Raw genomic sequence first — 18,166 nt, 5'->3', positions numbered from 1 at the left:
TTAAGGTGTCGCGGCTGAAAGAGGAGATGGCAGACATGGAGGCCCTGCAGGAGGTGCACGAGCAACTAGTGGAGTCCAATCACGAGTTGGAGCAAGACCTGCGCGAGGAGTTGGATCTGGCGCACGCCGCCACACGGGAGGCAGCGCGGGAGCGAGAGGCCGCGCTGGAGACGCTGCTGGATCGCGACAACACCATCGCTAAGTTCCGGGAGCTAGTCGGCAAGCTGAATGACCAGTGCCAGGAGTATAGGGATCGGCTCAATGACAAGGATTCTATTACCGGTAACTTGAAAATCATTATATGTTTAAATAATGTCAATACATAAAAAATAAGATTTAAAGCTGGAAGCCTCGAGAACAACGAAGCGAAAGAAGAGGGCACTTTATTCTAACGGTCTCTGCGCACGATATTATTTTGTGATTGCACTAGATCACATTACAGGAACTCTATCAGAACAATGGTTTTATTACATTATTTGTGTTCATCAGGCCCTGCGGAACAGCAGCAGCAGCTGGAGGCGGCGACCGGGGAGCGGCGAGCCAGCACGCGCGCCGTGGATCTGCAGCTGCGCGCGCTGCAGCTGCGCCAGGCGCAGGAGCACGCGGCGATGCTGCGGGAGTACATGCCGGCGCAGCTCATGGCGCGCGGCGCGGACCACGACGCCATCCTGCTGCTGCTTCTGCTGCCGCGCATGCTGTGCAAGGCCGACATCCTGCTGGGGCAGCTGCGCGAGAAGTAACCACCCTTTACCGTACGCCGGAAGAACGGCACCTTCTTCTCGCTCGGCTGAACCAGGCGCAGGCCCCTTTTAACCGCCAATAAATATTACCTTCCCTCGCCATCGCCGAACCACTTTGGAGACGACCCGAACCTTTACGGGACACGGAGCTATGAGCTACCTACGTAGGTTTACCGGACACGGAGCCGTGAGTCAGGAACCTGCATAGGTTTATAAAGGGAATTATGACTTTTGTCGATGCAATAATATTTGCTCACAGAGTATTTTCAACTTGCAATGCCATTATCTTGAAGCGGAATGCGGGAAAGATGGAATATTTGAATTTTTTTATGGTATCCAAAATAAAACACTTTTATAGGATTTAATTCTACTTTATTTTGTAAAAAATATATGAGACGCATTTTGTCTCATCAGGACATTATCAAACTAACTTAAATATTTACAAAAATAATAGCTGTTTAAAGATATAGGTGTATAATCGGCACGGGACACCCCAGTGAGGGAACATTATCTATATAAATAAAAGGCAATGTTCGAATGGTTGTCCTCGATGGACTGAATAACTACCGGACCGATTTACGTGCGGTTTTCAGATAAATGTACATCTTTGCCACGAAAAGGTCATCTTCAATTTATTAAGTACAAAAAAGTTAGGAGCGCAAATGTTTTTTTTTATTCATCACCAGGGTTGCATTTGCTGAGAATGCTTATACAAAAAAATTGATGGATGTTGTTTTTTTGTGTATAAAAAAAAGTTTGTTTTTCAATGTTTACAGACAGCATTTTTATGGATCCCAATCAGATTATTTCATCGAATTCCTTATAATTTCTACCCATTTATTTCTTTCTACTGGATTTTTGGTTATACTAAAATAATATCAATTGATATTCTATACATTTTTGAAAATCGCATTCCTGACTCAAGTGCATCCCTGAGCAGAGTTTGGCATTTGCTAAAAGAATTCTTTATTTGAAAATAATTGATTATTTTCTATTTTGGAATTCAATCATAAACAAGTACTTAAGTACCTACTTAAATTCAATTTTTGAATTTCCATTATTTTTAGATTTGAAATTCAATCATAATAAAGTACCTAGGTACCTACTTACCAAAATCGATTCAGTTTTGAGGTGCAGAAAATGGGACAGCGAAACGTCAATTTTGTCTATTCTAACAAAAGGTCTGAAATGCAGTTGTCTTTTTCGCACAGTATCGGGGAGGCATCTGCGAGACAGTGACAGGAAAACAATGTTCGAATACCTATTTATCAAAATTCTCGGTCATCATAATTTATGTTAACCTAAACACAAAAATAATAATGTATACGTACATATCTAATCTGGACTAAATACAATAATTGATATAAAAAACAAACAAAACAAACCATCACGCCGTTTCTCCATTAGGATAAGCAGATAGGGTAGAACGCCACATCACTCTATCTTAGTATACAGATCTCGCTTCCTCTACAACTTCTCACGCACGCGCGCCGACTATTCCGATTTTTAACATGTCCATCTTCGTGCATTTGGTCATGCCATGTCTTTCTCGGTCATCTCCTGTTTCTGCGTCCATCAATATTTGCGTTGTAAACAGTTTTAGCCGTTCTTTCGCTGTCCAAACCGACGCAGAGCTCCTTTCTTGATTTTATTGATAATGCTTATCTCAGCCTTACATAATGTACGGATCTCAACATTTCACACATTCGCCTGAGAGATCGTATTTTGACGGTATTCGATTTGGTTAGTTTAATCTACATACGAGTATGAACACAAATCTAGCAATTGCAAAGCATCGCCGGGTTCGGTTCGTAGTTAATAAGTACCGAATGACAATTCTACACAGTGCTTCCATTTTATCAATTTTAGCCAAAGTTACAATTTTCTCTCCCCATTTTCTACAGCATAGGCACAGCGACGCAAATAGAGATATTCAATTAAGCAATGCGTTTTCTCGGAAAATGCACAGTTGATAAACTATTTTTATTTACTCCCCTAATAATTATTATCAGACAAAGCCTCAGCAAAGCGTGGCTGGGTTCAGCTAATTCTGTATAAAAAAAGAATACAAGCAATGTAAAAATATAAATAAAATAAATAAATAGTTCCATATAAATAAAATTTAGCAATATTTAGGGTAAAAATGGTTGTATGCATTTTATGCAAATTGAAATTTTTATTTTCAATTAATTATTCGTGAATTAATTATTATTCAATATATTTAGTATAGTCTTGTACAATAATTATATTTTAATGAAGTTAAATGTTTTCCATACATTATTCATTTCCTCAGTTTTACACTTTTTATTGCTACTCCCTCGAAGAACGTAAAACAGGGGTTTTACTATTATTATTTTTTTTTAAAGTAGAATTAAATCCAATAAAAGTGTTTTATTTTGGATACCTTACCAAATTTTAATATGGAATTCCACCAATTATCTGCGTTAAAATAAGATGGAATATCCCCAACTGACATTCATTATTAATTGTCACTAAAAGTAGTTATCGTACACTATTGTTCTTGGACTTTGCAGCAATGATTGGACTAAAGTAATTAACCGGAATGATCAATCTTCTCACTTTCGAGATAGTAAATTTTTCCACCGTACCGTAGCCTCGTACGTGACATGTGAGGCCACTCCTTCCCTTTGCAGGTTCCCGGCTGTGCCCACTTTGGATCGCGACGCGGTGGTGAAGAGCCACGCGGCCACCCAGTTCAGCTTCCGCTGCCGCATGCACTTCCAGCTGCACATGCTGCTGGTGAGTATGTCTGTAATCTGCGCGCGCCGCTTGCGGCGGGGAGTGTAGCGACGGAACTGTCAACACTGTCTGTTGTCGGTATTGCAGAGCGTCCTGCAACAGTACAGTGCCGGGCTGCAGGACGGTGGCCCCGAGGGGCTTCTGCGCGCGGCCTCCGCTCTCCCGGAGCTGTCGGCGCAGGAGCGACCGCTGGACGCGGCGCTCGAGCTGCTACGCACAGATCGTCTCGACGAAAACTACTCCACGGCTGGTAACTATTTCCCGATCAGCTTCTTACGATTTTAATGAGGAAGTTCCTTTTTTATTTATATTCAAATCACGTATGAAATGTCACTCCCTGAATATTGGAGTTTTTCCTTTCTCCTCCATTTTCCTTCCCTCTTTACCGTGGAAGTGCTTTAATGCCTTCCGATCACCGCCGCGCTCGCACATGCTCGTGAGCACTTACGACAACGACAAAGCGCGGTGCTCTCAGCATATGTGAGCCCCCGGTATTCAAGATTCTCTATTGACCTTGCGATCAGTTGTCTCTTGCACACGATGCATGACACAAACATGACTCGAGCGCGTATCTTTCCGTTTCATGGTTGAATTGCATTTGCACTGTTTCATACTATAATATTATTTTATAACTGTTTTTTTTTTAAATATAAAAATTCGAATATAATTGTAAGAGACTGTGAATAGTGATTCTTATTTAGTAATTGGGAAAATTTAAATACGTATTTATTTTTATCAATTGTAACATTTTGTAGGAGCTAAATAAAAAAATGCTTATTATTTTTTTAACTTATTTTTTGGTAATTATTAGCTAGCTGTAGAATGGTTGAAGACGATATTACTGCAGCAGTATTACTCCAACCAAATTATGCGATGAGTGAAAGTGATAATGATTTAAAATTTATATGTGAAGTGCTAACTTTTTGGTTATTCGTTATATGATTACTAACACGAATTTAGATCAACTAGATCTCCTGCAACAAATCTCTCTCTCTTGAATATTTCAAACCATATTCAAAATTCATTAGAAATTTTTTCAAGTCTCGATGTTGTATATACTGACTTTGAAAGGGGCTTTTGATAAGGTAGATCACGATATATTACTTGAAAAATTAAACAAATTTGGTTTCACTTCCAACCTTTTGACATTCATATCAAGTTATTTACATTATCGTCGACAGTATGTCACCTTCGGGAACCAAATATCTTAAGAATACAACACAAATTCTGGAATTCCCCAAGGATCCAACCTGGGCCCCCTTCTTTTCCTTCTATTTATAAATTATATTGGTTACTCGATCAAAACTCCGACTATCTTCTCTTTGCTGACGATGTTAAAATTTTAAAATCTATTAAAAATGCTGACTCATCGACTCATCTTGCCTCCAAAATAAAATAAAATTGAGTAATTTATGGCATTGGTCTGTATCTAAAAAATTACCTTTCAGCATACCAAAATACTGCGTTATCTCGTATACTCGCTCCAAAGAAACGTCTCTATTTCCTCACAACATGAATAATGTACTTTTACCCCGCTATTACCAAACTAAAGTTCTTGGTAATATTTTTGAAGCAAATTTCATGTTTAAGTACCATATTACTACTGATGTTGTAGATAAATCTAGTAAAATGCTTGGATTCGTACAGCGAGATCTCATGCACTGTTTTACACACCCAGAAGCCGTGCTAATACAAGTCAGAGTTTACCCATGAATAGGGCAATTCGCTTGCTGAATATGGCTTCTGGATCAATAGGGTTGTTGATGGTTGGAATAAGCTGCCACAAGAGCTGATCTCGATGTGTAGTCTCAATGGGTTTAAAAATGGACTAGATTTGTTTGGGAAAAATTAAAGTGCGCCAACAACTAACTTTCGTTGAAATAGATTTAAGCATATCAGCTTTAAGCTGCTCGCTTAAAGTTAATAATAAATACGTAGTGTTTAAATCTGTCTGAACATTTTGTTAATTATCGCTGTATATTCTATATAGTCTTCTTTGTATATTCTCACATGTAAAAATAAATAAAAAGGTAATTTGTTAAGAGTCGACGTACGACGGGTAACCCGATGAGGTCACATTATTTTTATTATTAATAATTGTTTAAAGTGGAATTTTTTTTAATGAAATGAATGAATAAATTAATATTCTTGATAAAATTTAAAAGAAAAGAAATTATGACAAAACAGGGAGATAGTGGGAAGGGAAAATAAGGAAAGTGACAAGGAGTGGTAGAGGATGAATGAAGGAATGATGCTGAGAAATAAAGACCATAAAAAAACAAAATCTATTCTCTGTTATTCTGGATCAAGTTTGTTGGTTCTTTACTGTACTTACTAAAATATGTTAGATATATCTAGACTATTAAAAATCTCATTAAATGGTAGGATGTTTCCCGTGATTCGTTTTAATGTGAGGAATATAGAAATGATCATGCCCCACTATTGTGTTTGCAGACCTGGAGAAGTCATATGCCGTCCTGTTCACTATGCTCCCTACTCTCCTCGGGCCTCCCCCCGTGGACCCTCACACTCCCGATGGACAGAAGATTACCGGTACGTCTGATACGCTCGACAACTAGACATCGGGAAATGTCACGGTCATATAATATATAATGGCCGTAATATTGTTCATGTTACAGAGCCCGGGTGGTCGCGGCCCGGAGAGTCCCTGGGGGTGCGGGCCTGGTGCGCCGCGCTGGGGGCCGCGCTGGAGGGTCTCGCCTGCGACGGGGCCGCACTGGCCACGCTGCTGCCCCCCGAGTCCGAGCCCGATGCGATCGAGCTGCGCGCGCTGCAGCAGCTGCTGGCCGCCAGCGCCGACACGCTGCTGCAACAGCTCAAGGCCATCCGGCGCCGCCTGCCCGTGGACAGCGTCTCGCTGGGGTTGGAGCCCGAGGTACGTTGCCCCGCATCGCCGAGAGAACTGAAAACCCACTTCGTACATAGTAAAACTCCACACACAACGTATAACTAATAATATATAAACGATAAAGGTTTCAGCTCTTTTACTTCACAAAAGTCAAAAGATGGAAGAGTTGTGAAAATGTATGTTAAAAGATAGGCAGAATGGTGAAGTTTACACAGTGTGTAAAGTAGCCGCAATAAGCCCTGTATATGCCTAGACTTTCATTTTCCCTTACTTTATGAACAGCTTCTCGCTCTTGCAGTGGTGGGAGACGGTGGGGGTGCCCCTGGGCCGCGCGGCGTGGCGCGCCGCCAGCTGCTGCGCGGAGGCCACGCGCCACGCCGCGCAGGCCGCCGCGCTGTGCGAGCCGTCGCGCCTTCCCGCGCCGCACCTGCGCAAGCTGTGGGCCGCGGCCAGCGACCGCCACTACGCGCAGGACGACCAGGGCGCACTGGGCTCGCTGCGCGCCTCGCTGCAACCGCTGCTGCGGGAGGTGGCCCGCCTGGCGGCCCACGCGCAGCAGCGCGAGTACCAGATCCACGGCACCTTGAAGCGCGACACCGAGCCCGTATCGCCCATCGTGCAGCGCGCCCTTCTCGTGAAGAAGCAGCTGGAGGAGACCAAGAGCCTGACCCTGAAGCTGGAGAACAAGGAGGCTGACCTCAGAGAACTCAAGAAAATACTCAAGGTAAACAAACCATCCTCTCAAGCTAACTTAAGAAAAATCCACCATGCGTGTTATAATATACATGTTTGGCCGGAAAGTAATGTCAGTGAGTTGATTTTATTGAACTTTTCGTTACAATACATTAATATTTTTCAAAATAGGCTCCTCCTGTGTTGATGCATCGGCTCCGGCGATTCTCCCAGACAGAATGGGCCGCAGTAGGCATCCTCCGGAGTGCTAGCCGCTTGGATCCCCTCGACTTTCTGGCAACTCATTGAACATGTTTAGACCTTCGTAGTAAAGGTTGTTTCGAGTTCCCCGCCAGTCTCGCCTGCGGAAATCCTCAGTACCAGAAGCTGTCCATTTTTCAACTTGTAAATAAAAGTCAGGGTATTGAACAGAATTCTCTTTTTAATACCCAGGATATTTTATTTCTCTAGTGTAAATTTAATTTTGGTATGTGAACCATACTTCATTACGACTCTCATCACCTACTCTGTAAAACTTTAATTTTTTTCAACTTATTGAGTTGATCAATTTTCCGCTAAACCATTTGGAAATTTAAAAAAATTTACAACTTTTATAAATATGTTCGGGTCTATACATCGCATGGAAAGTTGACGTGATCATTTTGTATCTTAGAGTAAACAAGATGAGATGTCGGAGATGCAGATTCGCAAGGAATTGGCTGAGAAGAAACTGAGCAGTGCCGCTCGCGATCAGGAGCTGCAGGTGGAGAAACTGAATAGGAAATTAGAAGATGCTCACAATCAACTTAAAAGGTTAGCGATTAATTGTACATTTTGTTTAAATTAGTGCGGTGCCTGAAAGACCGGTAATACAAGAAAAAGAAAGGAAGATGAACATAATAATACAAACAAAAACCTCCGTTGTTATAAAGAAGATACATATGACACTATTTGGGAATGGTCGCATTCAAGTAAGTGTTAGTGCAGTGTCGTGAAGCCATCTAGTAGTTCAATTATAAAGCTACAATTATGTCTAATTTTTAGCAGATTAGAGTGCTTTTATAACTTAAGCTCCCGCAGTGCAATACGGCGTGAGCAAATGCCATGTAGGCGCTGTTATTGATAATCCAAGTGTAATGAATATGATTCCAACACTCATTTCTTATTTTAATTTTATTTTACATGTACAAATTCGCCGAAGAGGCTAAGCTTTTTTTAAAATAAAAATATGACAAACTGAGATAACTAACGAAAACGATATAGATGAAGATGTACATCTCATCAGGAGCAATATAAATAAAATGGTAAAACAATACAAAAATAGTTCCAGTGTTGACCAAATAAACATTTTTATTAAATAGATCAACATCATTGCGTACCAAATTATAATTTCTTCGGATGCGGTCCAAAGTATTATAAAATTATTATCAATTACTTAATATGTTCAAAATTAGGAATGATAAATTGCTGTGGTTTTTTTGTTCTCTGTTCTGTACCATTGTCAATTATTTTAAGATTCTCGTTTCTTTGATATTTGGTTAACGGGAAACATAATTATTTATTTCCATCATAAATATAGAAAAGAGAAAGAATTCGAAGAGACCATGGATCACCTGCAGCAAGACATCGACTCGCTAGAGCTGGAGCGCGGGGCCCTGCGGGACAAGCTCAAGCTGTATGGAAAGAAGGATCGCGGCGGCGAGGGAGGTGCAGTGGCGGAGGGCGTCAGCGTCGGAAGCGGCGGCGGCGGAATCGCGGCGCGTGAGCCGGAGCGCGCGGCTGGCGAGGGTCCCGAGCTCGCGCTGCTGGCCGCGCAGCTGCGGCGCGAGCGGGCGGCGTGCTCGCGCCTACAACGCCGCGCGGCTGCGCAATCGCTGCGCGCGCTCGCGCCTCTCCCTGCGCCGCGCGCTCACGCCGCACCACGGCACGCCTCCATCAGGGAGAAGTTTGCCAAGTTCCAATATGTAAGTTGTATCATCATCATCACTGGGTCTCGGCCTCCTCCGACATTTGTCGCCATCTCCCTTTATCCTGGCATGTACTCCTCCAGTCCTCGAAGCCGACAGCATCCGCATCCCGCTGCACTCCATTCGGCCATCGGAGTTTGGGTCTGCCGGCGCTAAGTCTGCCTCGGAGGTTTGTGAGAAGACCTGTACATAATAAGCCTAACATATCAAAGCAAAAGCAGCGTCGCATAATTAAGTTGACTTACCTCTATGCGCAGCTGACAGAGTCCCCCACAACTCGGGTGGATGGTGAACTTTTGGATCTCGGACATTCTAATTTTGGCTGTCCCATTTTTTTCCATACCTTCTCATTCAAATATTCCACTCAATTAACGTTTTTCATAACCCCCGGTTTTACGTTGAATTTGTTTCATAACTCATTCGATATGTCAAAAGACGAGCCGCGCGTAAAATTACGTAATTTTACCAAAAGGCGCGGTAAAATACCGTAATTTCACGGTAATTTTGAATTTGACGTACTAATTTTTATTTTTCAAAGATATTTCAAATGCGAGTAGCTTTGTTTTAGGACACTTTACATGACTGCGAAAACCAGTTTTAGATCCATCGGGTGGTTGTCGAGATTTATTATAAGTATGGGACGTTCAAGGTCATTTGGTATGTACTTTTTTAACTTTTTTTTATAAAAAAGGTTTTTATGTTTTGAAACTTAACAGGATCGGTGGACATAGGGTCCTTAGTAAAACCTTATGTTTGTGACCTTGAACGACCACCGCTCATGCCGCGATTTTGAAAAAATATATTTGATGTTCAAACATGTATCTTGGAAAATATTGGTCCAAAGAAAAAAAAAATTATTACGATTTTTAAGTCAATTTTATTTTCTCAGTCTTTTGTATATTTTTTTCTATAAAACCTTCAGGGATGTTTATACACAAAAAAACAGATTTTAAGCACCATTTTTTCAAAATCGCAGCATGAGCGGTGGTCGTTCAAGGTCACAAACTTAAGGTTTTACTAAGGACCCTATGTCCACCGATCCCGTTAAGTTTCAAAACATAATAACCTTTTTTATAAAAAAATGTTTAAAAAGTACATACCAAATGACCTTGAACGTCCCATACTTATAATAAATCTCGACAACCACCCGATGGATCTAAACCTGGTTTTCGCAGTCATGTAAAGTGTCCTAAAACAAAGCTACTCGCATTTGAAATATCTTTGACAAATAAAAATTAGTACGTCAAATTCGTTTCTTACCTAAAATTACCGTAAAATACCGTATTTTACCAAAATCTGGTAAAATTCTTTGCCTCACATCTCTACGCATGAATGGAGAATAAAATCGAGGTAAATAAAAAAATGTGTAAATTATCGTCTCGGACTAAATTCAAAGTAGGTGCAGTGTAATTAACCATTTTGTTTAAGTGTCTAATTTTGACATTTTACTAAATAGCGACATGCAGTTGACGCATGTTTAGGAAGAATAAAGTCTTAAAATCAATAAATTACGATGCAGAAAGTTTAAAAAATCGACATTAGAAATATTATTTGATGTTATAAACATAATGTGAAAAGGAGATAGTTTAAACAGTTATCATAAAAGTGTGGAACAGTTTTGCCGCTATGTAAATGACAGTTGAAATTTTGTGGTGCCATACTAAAAAAAGTGATACCGTATAAATAAAATTTCCCAATATTTAAAGAAAAAATCATTGTATGCGTTTTATGCAAATTCAAATTTTGATTTTTCTATGTACCTAGATAAAATTATTTATGCGTGTAATTTCAATAAAAACTAACACATTGTAGTAATTTTTGAAAAAATACAAAACATTTTTAATTATATCTTTGGTCAATATGAATAATCCCATAATCCCCAATCATGACAGTTCTTACAATTTTTCTGCAGTATATTTAGTATAGTCTTGCACAATAATTATATTTCAATGAACTTTCATTTTTTCCATACATTTTTAATTTTCTCGCTTTAAAGTTTTCCTCAGCTTTACACTTTTTTTGTTGCTCCCTTGAAAAACAGAAAACAGGGGTTTTACTGTATATATAAATTTATCAAAAATTGATAAAAATGACATAAATATTTTTTATAATCCCCCTTCGCTTGAATCAGACTCCTCAATCTGCGGGCCATGCTCTCTATACGTTTAATGTGTTTTTTCTTTAATTTGTGGGTTTCTACGACACCCTTCGATCATCTTTTAACGAGAAACAATTTGTAGAGAAAGAAGAAGAAAGAATTTTCAAAATTTCCCGTTTTAGGAGCTCTCGCAAATTTTCTATAGGGGTTCAGATCTGAAGAGTTTCTAGGCCTATCGAGCACTTTCATTTTTTGCTTTTTGTGATCCTTTTGGCTTCGTGGCATGGAGCTAAAAATCTTACATGAAGATAAAATGTCCACCTGGAAACCATTTCCGGACGGGAGTGTTCTGATCTTGCCCCATTGTACCGTATGAGGCAGACCTGTACCTTGTCCGCTTATTACGAACCATGAACTATTTTTATTAGATGTTTCACTCGTTTATTTATTATACAAAAGTCATCTCATCTTTATTTTCACAATTAATAATAAAAGAATGTCACTCGATGAAAAAATAGTGAAATTATTACAATACAAAAATAAAAATAACGTTAATTCCAAAGCGTGACTTGACACTTCTACGTGGCGACCGGGTGTCGAATGGACATTTTTAACAAGATAGCATCTATAATTAATTTAGTATTAATTGATTCCATCTTATTTTTATTTATAAATGTTTAAAATTATCTAATTTATGAATTGATGGAAATACACATTGTCATAAACTTAAAACTTGGCTTTCATTATTATTTTTTTTTAAAATTTAATTTAACAAGAACTGTAGTTTAAACATGTATTTTTAAGTCGAATTAATTTGAATAGTATAATATTCCATGCGAAATTATGTGAATATTGTTTTTGTAGGATTGGACAATGTTCCTGGCAAAGTCAGGAGTGTGCCACTTTCCCGAGAATCCAGCAGATTATGAGAAGGTATTGATGGAGCACAAGGAGGCACAAAAAGTACAACGGAAACTTCTCATGGTAATTTACTGTACAATATTACAACTGATAACAAATAGCAGTACACAAGATATGGGCGCATCAACAAAGGGTGCCTGCCTATAACCAGTAATAATAATAATTATTATTATAATATAATATTAGGGGTACCCGTAATGTCGTTTTTGTCGATGCACCGTCTTTTAAATAATCTCCTCGGCGTCTTTTGGTGCAACGCTTCATTCAATCTATCCAACTGTTTACAGTATAACTCTGCCGACACTGTCTGACCTTATGCCAACAGTTTTAAGTTAATTTTTCTGTTAAAATCCCACCATGCACACAATAACAGTTTTAGAATGCAATGACCATTTAGGCATGAAAAAGCCTTTTGTCTGCGTTTTAACAATTGTTTTTTTTTCGTTATGTTTGAATAGAAAACCCATTTCTCATCACCAGTCATCGAGTCACAAAGAAATGGGCGTAATTGTTCGTTTTCTTGCACTCATCTGCTAATGCTGAGCCGTTGATCCATGTTGCGGTCGGTCAATGCATGTGGGACCCAAACACCTTATTTTGAAACTTGCCTGATTTCTTTAGGATCCTCCGAGTACTGGACCAGGATATACTGACCTTTTCCGATAACTTTTCAAAGGTCAGCATCGGATCGTCTTCAATTGCAGACTCCAGGGCTCATCCGCCTGGACGGGTCGTCCACTTCGAGGCTTGTTTTCCAAAAACAAATCATCAGATAAAAAGTTTTTGAACCATCGTTGACATTTTCTGACATTCATGTCATGTCGCCGCAAATTGCGTAAATATCCTTCGCAGCCTCTGTCGCTATCTTTTCCAAATTATATTGAAAAAGTGTACAGCTCTGCACATGTTGTTCCAACAGACACGTCTCTCCATTGTCTTCAGAGGGAGAGAAGAACCTTTTTTTATTATCTCAGAGCCACGAGCAGGTAGCCCCTACACAAGATAAACTCATAACATGTCCTTACTGCCTAGCAGACTAAAGGAGGCTATTTAAAAAATAGCGCATTTACAAAAACGACATTACTTATGCGTACCTTTAATGTATTACTTTCCTTTTGTAAAACATGTATTTGTTTGCTATATATGTATCAAGTATTTTATAAATATATTTATTTACTTTTATATAAATTGTCTTTTGTATGCTGATGATGCCGTGCTTCTTTCTAACAACAAAGAGGAACTGCAATTCTTGGTAACAAAGGTCTGCGATCCGTCGATGTATGCGAGGGAAGCAATTTGATGATGAATGTTGATAAATCAAATGTGATGGTTTTTGAATGAAATGAAAGTATGACTAAATGTGAAATCACTGTGAATGGGGTTATACTAAAACAAGTAGAGGAATTTGTGTACATATGTTTACTAGGAATGGAATGACTGCGAAAGATATTGAAAGGAGGGTGAGTGCCAGGAACATAGTGAACAGTGCACTTAAACCAACCTTGGCAAATAAATGTTTGTAGCAAGGGGCAAAATGAGCAGTTCACAATGGAGTCTTGGTCCCGACCCTGATGTATGGGAGCGAGGTATGGACTTTGAGAAACAGGGATGAAAGTAAGCTGAATGCTGTCAACATACGATCTCTCAGGGGAAATGTGGTAAAACTTTGTACGATAGATGCACAAATGTTGAGATGCGTACATTATGTAAGGCTGAGATGAGCATTATCGACAAAATCAAGAAAGGATTTCTGCGCTGGAATGGACAGCGAAAGAACGGCTAAAAATATTTACAATGCGATTGTTGATGGATCCAGAAATAGAGGAAGACCGAGAAAGACATGGCATGACCAAATCCAGCAAATACTTGAAGGTGGACATGTTAAAAGTTCGCTTCGAGACCTCGCTTCCTCTACATTCATACATCTTCCCATACACGCACGCCGATTATTCCTACTTTTGACATGTCCATCTTCAAGTATTTGATAGACTTGATCATGCCATGTCTTTCTTGCTCTTCCTCGTTATCTGCATCCATCAACATTCGCATCGTAGATCCTTTTAGCTGTTCTTTCGCTGTCCATTTGCTCTACATGTCTAAACCAACGCAGCACCCCTTTCTTGATTCTGTCGATAATGCATGTCTCAGCCTTACACACTTCACAGATCTTGACGTTTGTGCACCTATCATACATCGTTTTACCACACATTCGCCTGAGGGATCGCATTTCGACAGCATGCAACCTACTTTCATCATCGTTTTTTCAATTCCATACTTTGCTCCCATACATTAGAGTTGGCACTAGAGATCCACTGTGAACTGCTAGTTTAGCCTCCTGCGATAAACATTTGTTTGCCAAAGTAGATTTCAGTGCACCGTTCACCCTGTTTCCAGCACTCACCCTCCTTTCAATATCTTTCTCGGTCTTTCCATACCTAGTAAGCATACTTCCCAGGTACACAAATTCTTCTACCTGATTCAGAATATCTCCGTTCACACTGATCTCACATTTAGTTATATTTTCATCCCTTTAGATTTATCAACATTCATAAGCAAATCGCTTTTCTTGCGTACATCGTAGACTTTTGTTACCAAGAATTGCAGGTCTTCTTTGCTGCTAGCAAGAAGCACGGCATCATCCGCATACAGAAGACAGTTAACAGTATAATGAAGTGAATACATATTATTGGATGGCAGGCCCTACTATTTTTATAGATACATTTTTATAGTTTCTATTTATAATCATTTAACCTGTACATCTGTTTGTATTCTAAATAAATTGATATACACATTTTGTAGAGTTGACGTTGATGTCATTTTAGATGTTAGATGTCATTGAATTCCCGAGATCCTTGTATCTCATGCAACTATTTGGTTTCCACTGGTTACATATTCACGTTAGCGTTTATTGCACAATGATTTTCACATATATAAAAATTTAGCGCAAACAATACTGTTTACCTCTGTGCCTGAGCCGTTCAGGCATACTATCAATATAGAATTCGAATTGATATCTCTAAAAATAACCGGAATCCCGGGTGGCTGACTTTCAACTCATTGACTACTCTCGGTTAAAATTTCAAATAAGAAAATTGAGTGGAGGTAAATTCAGCCTACCATATTTGGGGTCCCGGGTTTGATTCCTATGAAACTGTGAACACCGCAATATTTCTAGACTGGCACAGGAGGCGTAAGGCTGATCACCTTGCCTTCTTGTTATGGATGATCGATGTGAGCTGCATTAGGTGTACTATGCACCATCGGGCACATACAGGGATATCATATTGTCTCTCTCTTCCCCGAGAGTTAGAGTTAGCAACAATCATTAGAATATAGAATAATTTATCGACTACAATTGAAAATTATACTGATTTTGTCAGATGCGGCTGGAAGATATCCAACGCGAAGCTTGCGACGAGTTTCTCTCGAGTCGGCCGTGGCGAAGCATCGACACGCCGCTCGCCGCCTTTCCCAGCGCGGAGCTAGCGCGGGCCCTGCGGGGAGCCGGGGGCGGTGGGGGGCTGCGGCTGGAGTATCCCGTGGCGCGGGGGGGCACTGCGCCTGCATCCCTGCGACTGGACCGCACACAGCTCGCCGCACTGCGCAATGCGGGCGCCACGCTCCACATGGCGGCCGCCTAAAGCTTCTTCTGACAAACATTCCGCATTGTTTCCTTCCCTTATTGCAGCTGACATGTGGTGCAGTGATGGGGAACCTCAAAAGGTTCAGCACGCAAAGCTCAAAAGCTTGGCGTGTCAAAATTCAGAAAAAACCTGGCTCGATTCGAGTGCCGTGTCAAATCTAGGAATATCAAATAATTTTTGTAGCCCTAGTTTACTAGTTCATTTATGAAGAGAAACACACCAGTTCCGTAAATGACGCGTTTAACGGGTTACCCATCACTAATGCAAGGAGAAACATCTAACTGCTAATTGGCAAATGACAAAAAAGCTCGCTTTAATAAATATTTATTCATAAAAATATTATACACTTTTCGAAAATTAAAAAAAAAACAAACATATTTGTCTTTTCTTTAATAAATATATATTGTAATCAAAGACATTACTTTGCATGTAAAAAAATAGATGAATTGTATACTTTTGTACTATAGTGAATAAAAATATAATTTAAATTAAGTGAACTGTTATTTTATTTTTTTATTGAGTCTTTATAAAATACACACATCATTTCTTTTAATTAGATAAGCTCAGACATTAGAATCAAATTGTTTTTGATGCTTTGAAAAATTAAAAATATTATTAAGAAGAGACAATAGAAAAAACTCAACAAAACCAGATAAAATGGTTTAAAATATATTTTTTTAAAGTAGGAAAATAGAGAGAAGTAATACAAATAAAATTAAAGAATAGCTATTTATTCTAATGCATTTTAAACATAGGAATATATATATATATATATAAATAGTGTGTGTTCATAAATGTAACTAAAACAAGATAAAAAATAAAACAAAGTAAATTGAAAATTTCAATTCATATCAACAGAAAAAAAAGTACCTATGAGAATTAGGATCTAAAAAATGTAAATAAAATAAAGAAAAGGATAAAAAGAAAATAATAAAAATGTATTTAATGAAAGATAAAGATAATGAAGACAAAGAATGTTTTACAAAAATAATAAATCAGTATAGAAACGTTCTGTCAGTAGACAGTAGTTAGTAAACCACTTTCGTAATAAAAAGATAATTTTATTTTTATTACGACATGTTTTCAAGTCAAGTGGCAAAATATTAAATATTATATTAAAATATAAAACCACAGGGATGCTATCACCTCCCTCCCTATTCAAAGATTTTCTTTAAATGTCATATTTTGGGACTGAACCTCAGTAAAACCGCATAGTATTTTATTGAAATATTTGCACTATTTTTTCATTCTCAAAAACATCACCTTACACATTGACATATTAATTTACATAGACATGCCCCGAGCCCTCAAAAATGATAAGGATTAACTCATCCCCAAACGCTCAGTTATGCCCAATGTGTATTTAGTCATTCTTCAACCTCCAGCCAGACGTGATGTTTAGGATCAAAACCAAAACGTTTGCTTGTGTCATGAAAATGTGTAAAAAAATGTTTTCCAATAAATATTGTAAAAAGGATTGTGTAACATTTAATTGGAAAATATTTGTCGACGAGTGATTCACAAAGCTTAAAACAATTGATATTCAAATATAAATATTTTTTTGTAAACGTCAAACTACGCCTAGCGGCGCAATTGCGAAGCTTAGTTACAGGGGTGCACTTGATAGAAGTCCTTTTTAAAAATATAATAAAAGTGAGATAATATTATTTTTGAATTCCCCAAAATAAAGGTCGAAATTATAAGGAAAGAATCTGATTAGAATTTACTGAAAACTATTGCGGATTGTTGTTAACGTTAAAATACAAACTTTTTTTATACCGAAAATAAGTATCCTCCAAATGTTGGCAGCATACGCATGCTCGTTGATTGCAGCCCTGGTTTAAATAAACAAACTCAATAACTATGGGTACATTTTTGAGTAACTACTTTTAAAAATATTTTACTCTATAGTATTAATATGTCAATGGACTTTCAATTCAATGTTTCGAGCACAACATGTGTGTACAAAACGATATTTTTTTACTTCTAAATGTTTCTTAATTTTGAAACTATGAAATTAGATCTTTTCTCAAATTACTTTTATGATTTTTCAATTCCCAATTCACAATGTCATGCGACCCAAGCATCCCATCCCACTTTGGTCTCCCTTTTGATGATTTTGGGACACCATTAAATTCCAATTGGTTTAATTACATGCATAGTTTACCTATTCAATTGTAAAACACACACAATGCGGACAATTTTCAACAGATGTGCGACACCTTGTTTAGCTGTCCTGAAATTTCATTTTGCGGTACAACTCATTCACATCAACTTGCTGATAAATACATATTTATTATGTTTACAAAAATGGAATGATTGTAAATGGTGTTTGGACCCGATTAAAAAATAATAATGACAAAAAACGCAAATTAGTGAGGTAGTTCAGTGCAATGGAAAATTGGATACCAAAATGATTTCTCACAAGCGGTAACACTTGGAGCATTTAATTGTATGGTGAAGTTTCTCGAAAATGCATGAAAATATTCATTAAA

General features: G+C 38.5%; 1 protein-coding gene across 4 annotated transcripts in view; it reads left to right on the top strand.

Moving 5' to 3' along the window:
• Nucleotides 1–16,160, top strand: part of DCTN1-p150 (dynactin subunit 1) — a 38,375-nt gene extending 22,215 nt beyond the window's left edge. For 2 of the 4 annotated variants that reach the window (XM_088232195.1, XM_088232197.1), the window contains exons 11-21: nucleotides 6–282; nucleotides 490–736; nucleotides 3,395–3,500; nucleotides 3,588–3,750; nucleotides 5,955–6,053; nucleotides 6,140–6,396; nucleotides 6,668–7,093; nucleotides 7,715–7,854; nucleotides 8,621–9,005; nucleotides 11,971–12,090; nucleotides 15,408–16,160. In XM_088232195.1, the coding sequence (XP_088088321.1) occupies nucleotides 6–282; nucleotides 490–736; nucleotides 3,395–3,500; nucleotides 3,588–3,750; nucleotides 5,955–6,053; nucleotides 6,140–6,396; nucleotides 6,668–7,093; nucleotides 7,715–7,854; nucleotides 8,621–9,005; nucleotides 11,971–12,090; nucleotides 15,408–15,668 (2,481 nt within the window). In that variant the 3' untranslated portion in view covers nucleotides 15,669–16,160. Of the gene's footprint in view, nucleotides 1–5; nucleotides 283–489; nucleotides 737–3,394; nucleotides 3,501–3,587; nucleotides 3,751–5,954; nucleotides 6,054–6,139; nucleotides 6,397–6,667; nucleotides 7,094–7,714; nucleotides 7,855–8,620; nucleotides 9,006–11,970; nucleotides 12,091–15,407 lie in introns of those variants that run through there. The other 2 variants (XM_088232198.1, XM_088232199.1) reach the window with 2 other exon arrangements.
• The last annotated feature ends 2,006 nt before the right edge of the window (nucleotides 16,161–18,166 follow it).

The sequence above is a fragment of the Micrasema longulum genome, unplaced genomic scaffold, assembly GCF_059751315.1.
Source record: "Micrasema longulum isolate JH-2025_06_02 unplaced genomic scaffold, ASM5975131v1 h1tg000955l, whole genome shotgun sequence".
In the NCBI taxonomy this organism is placed as follows: Eukaryota; Metazoa; Arthropoda; class Insecta; order Trichoptera; family Brachycentridae; genus Micrasema; species Micrasema longulum.
Note: the sequence above shows the minus strand (reverse complement) of the source record. Positions and strands in the feature narration are given on the sequence as shown.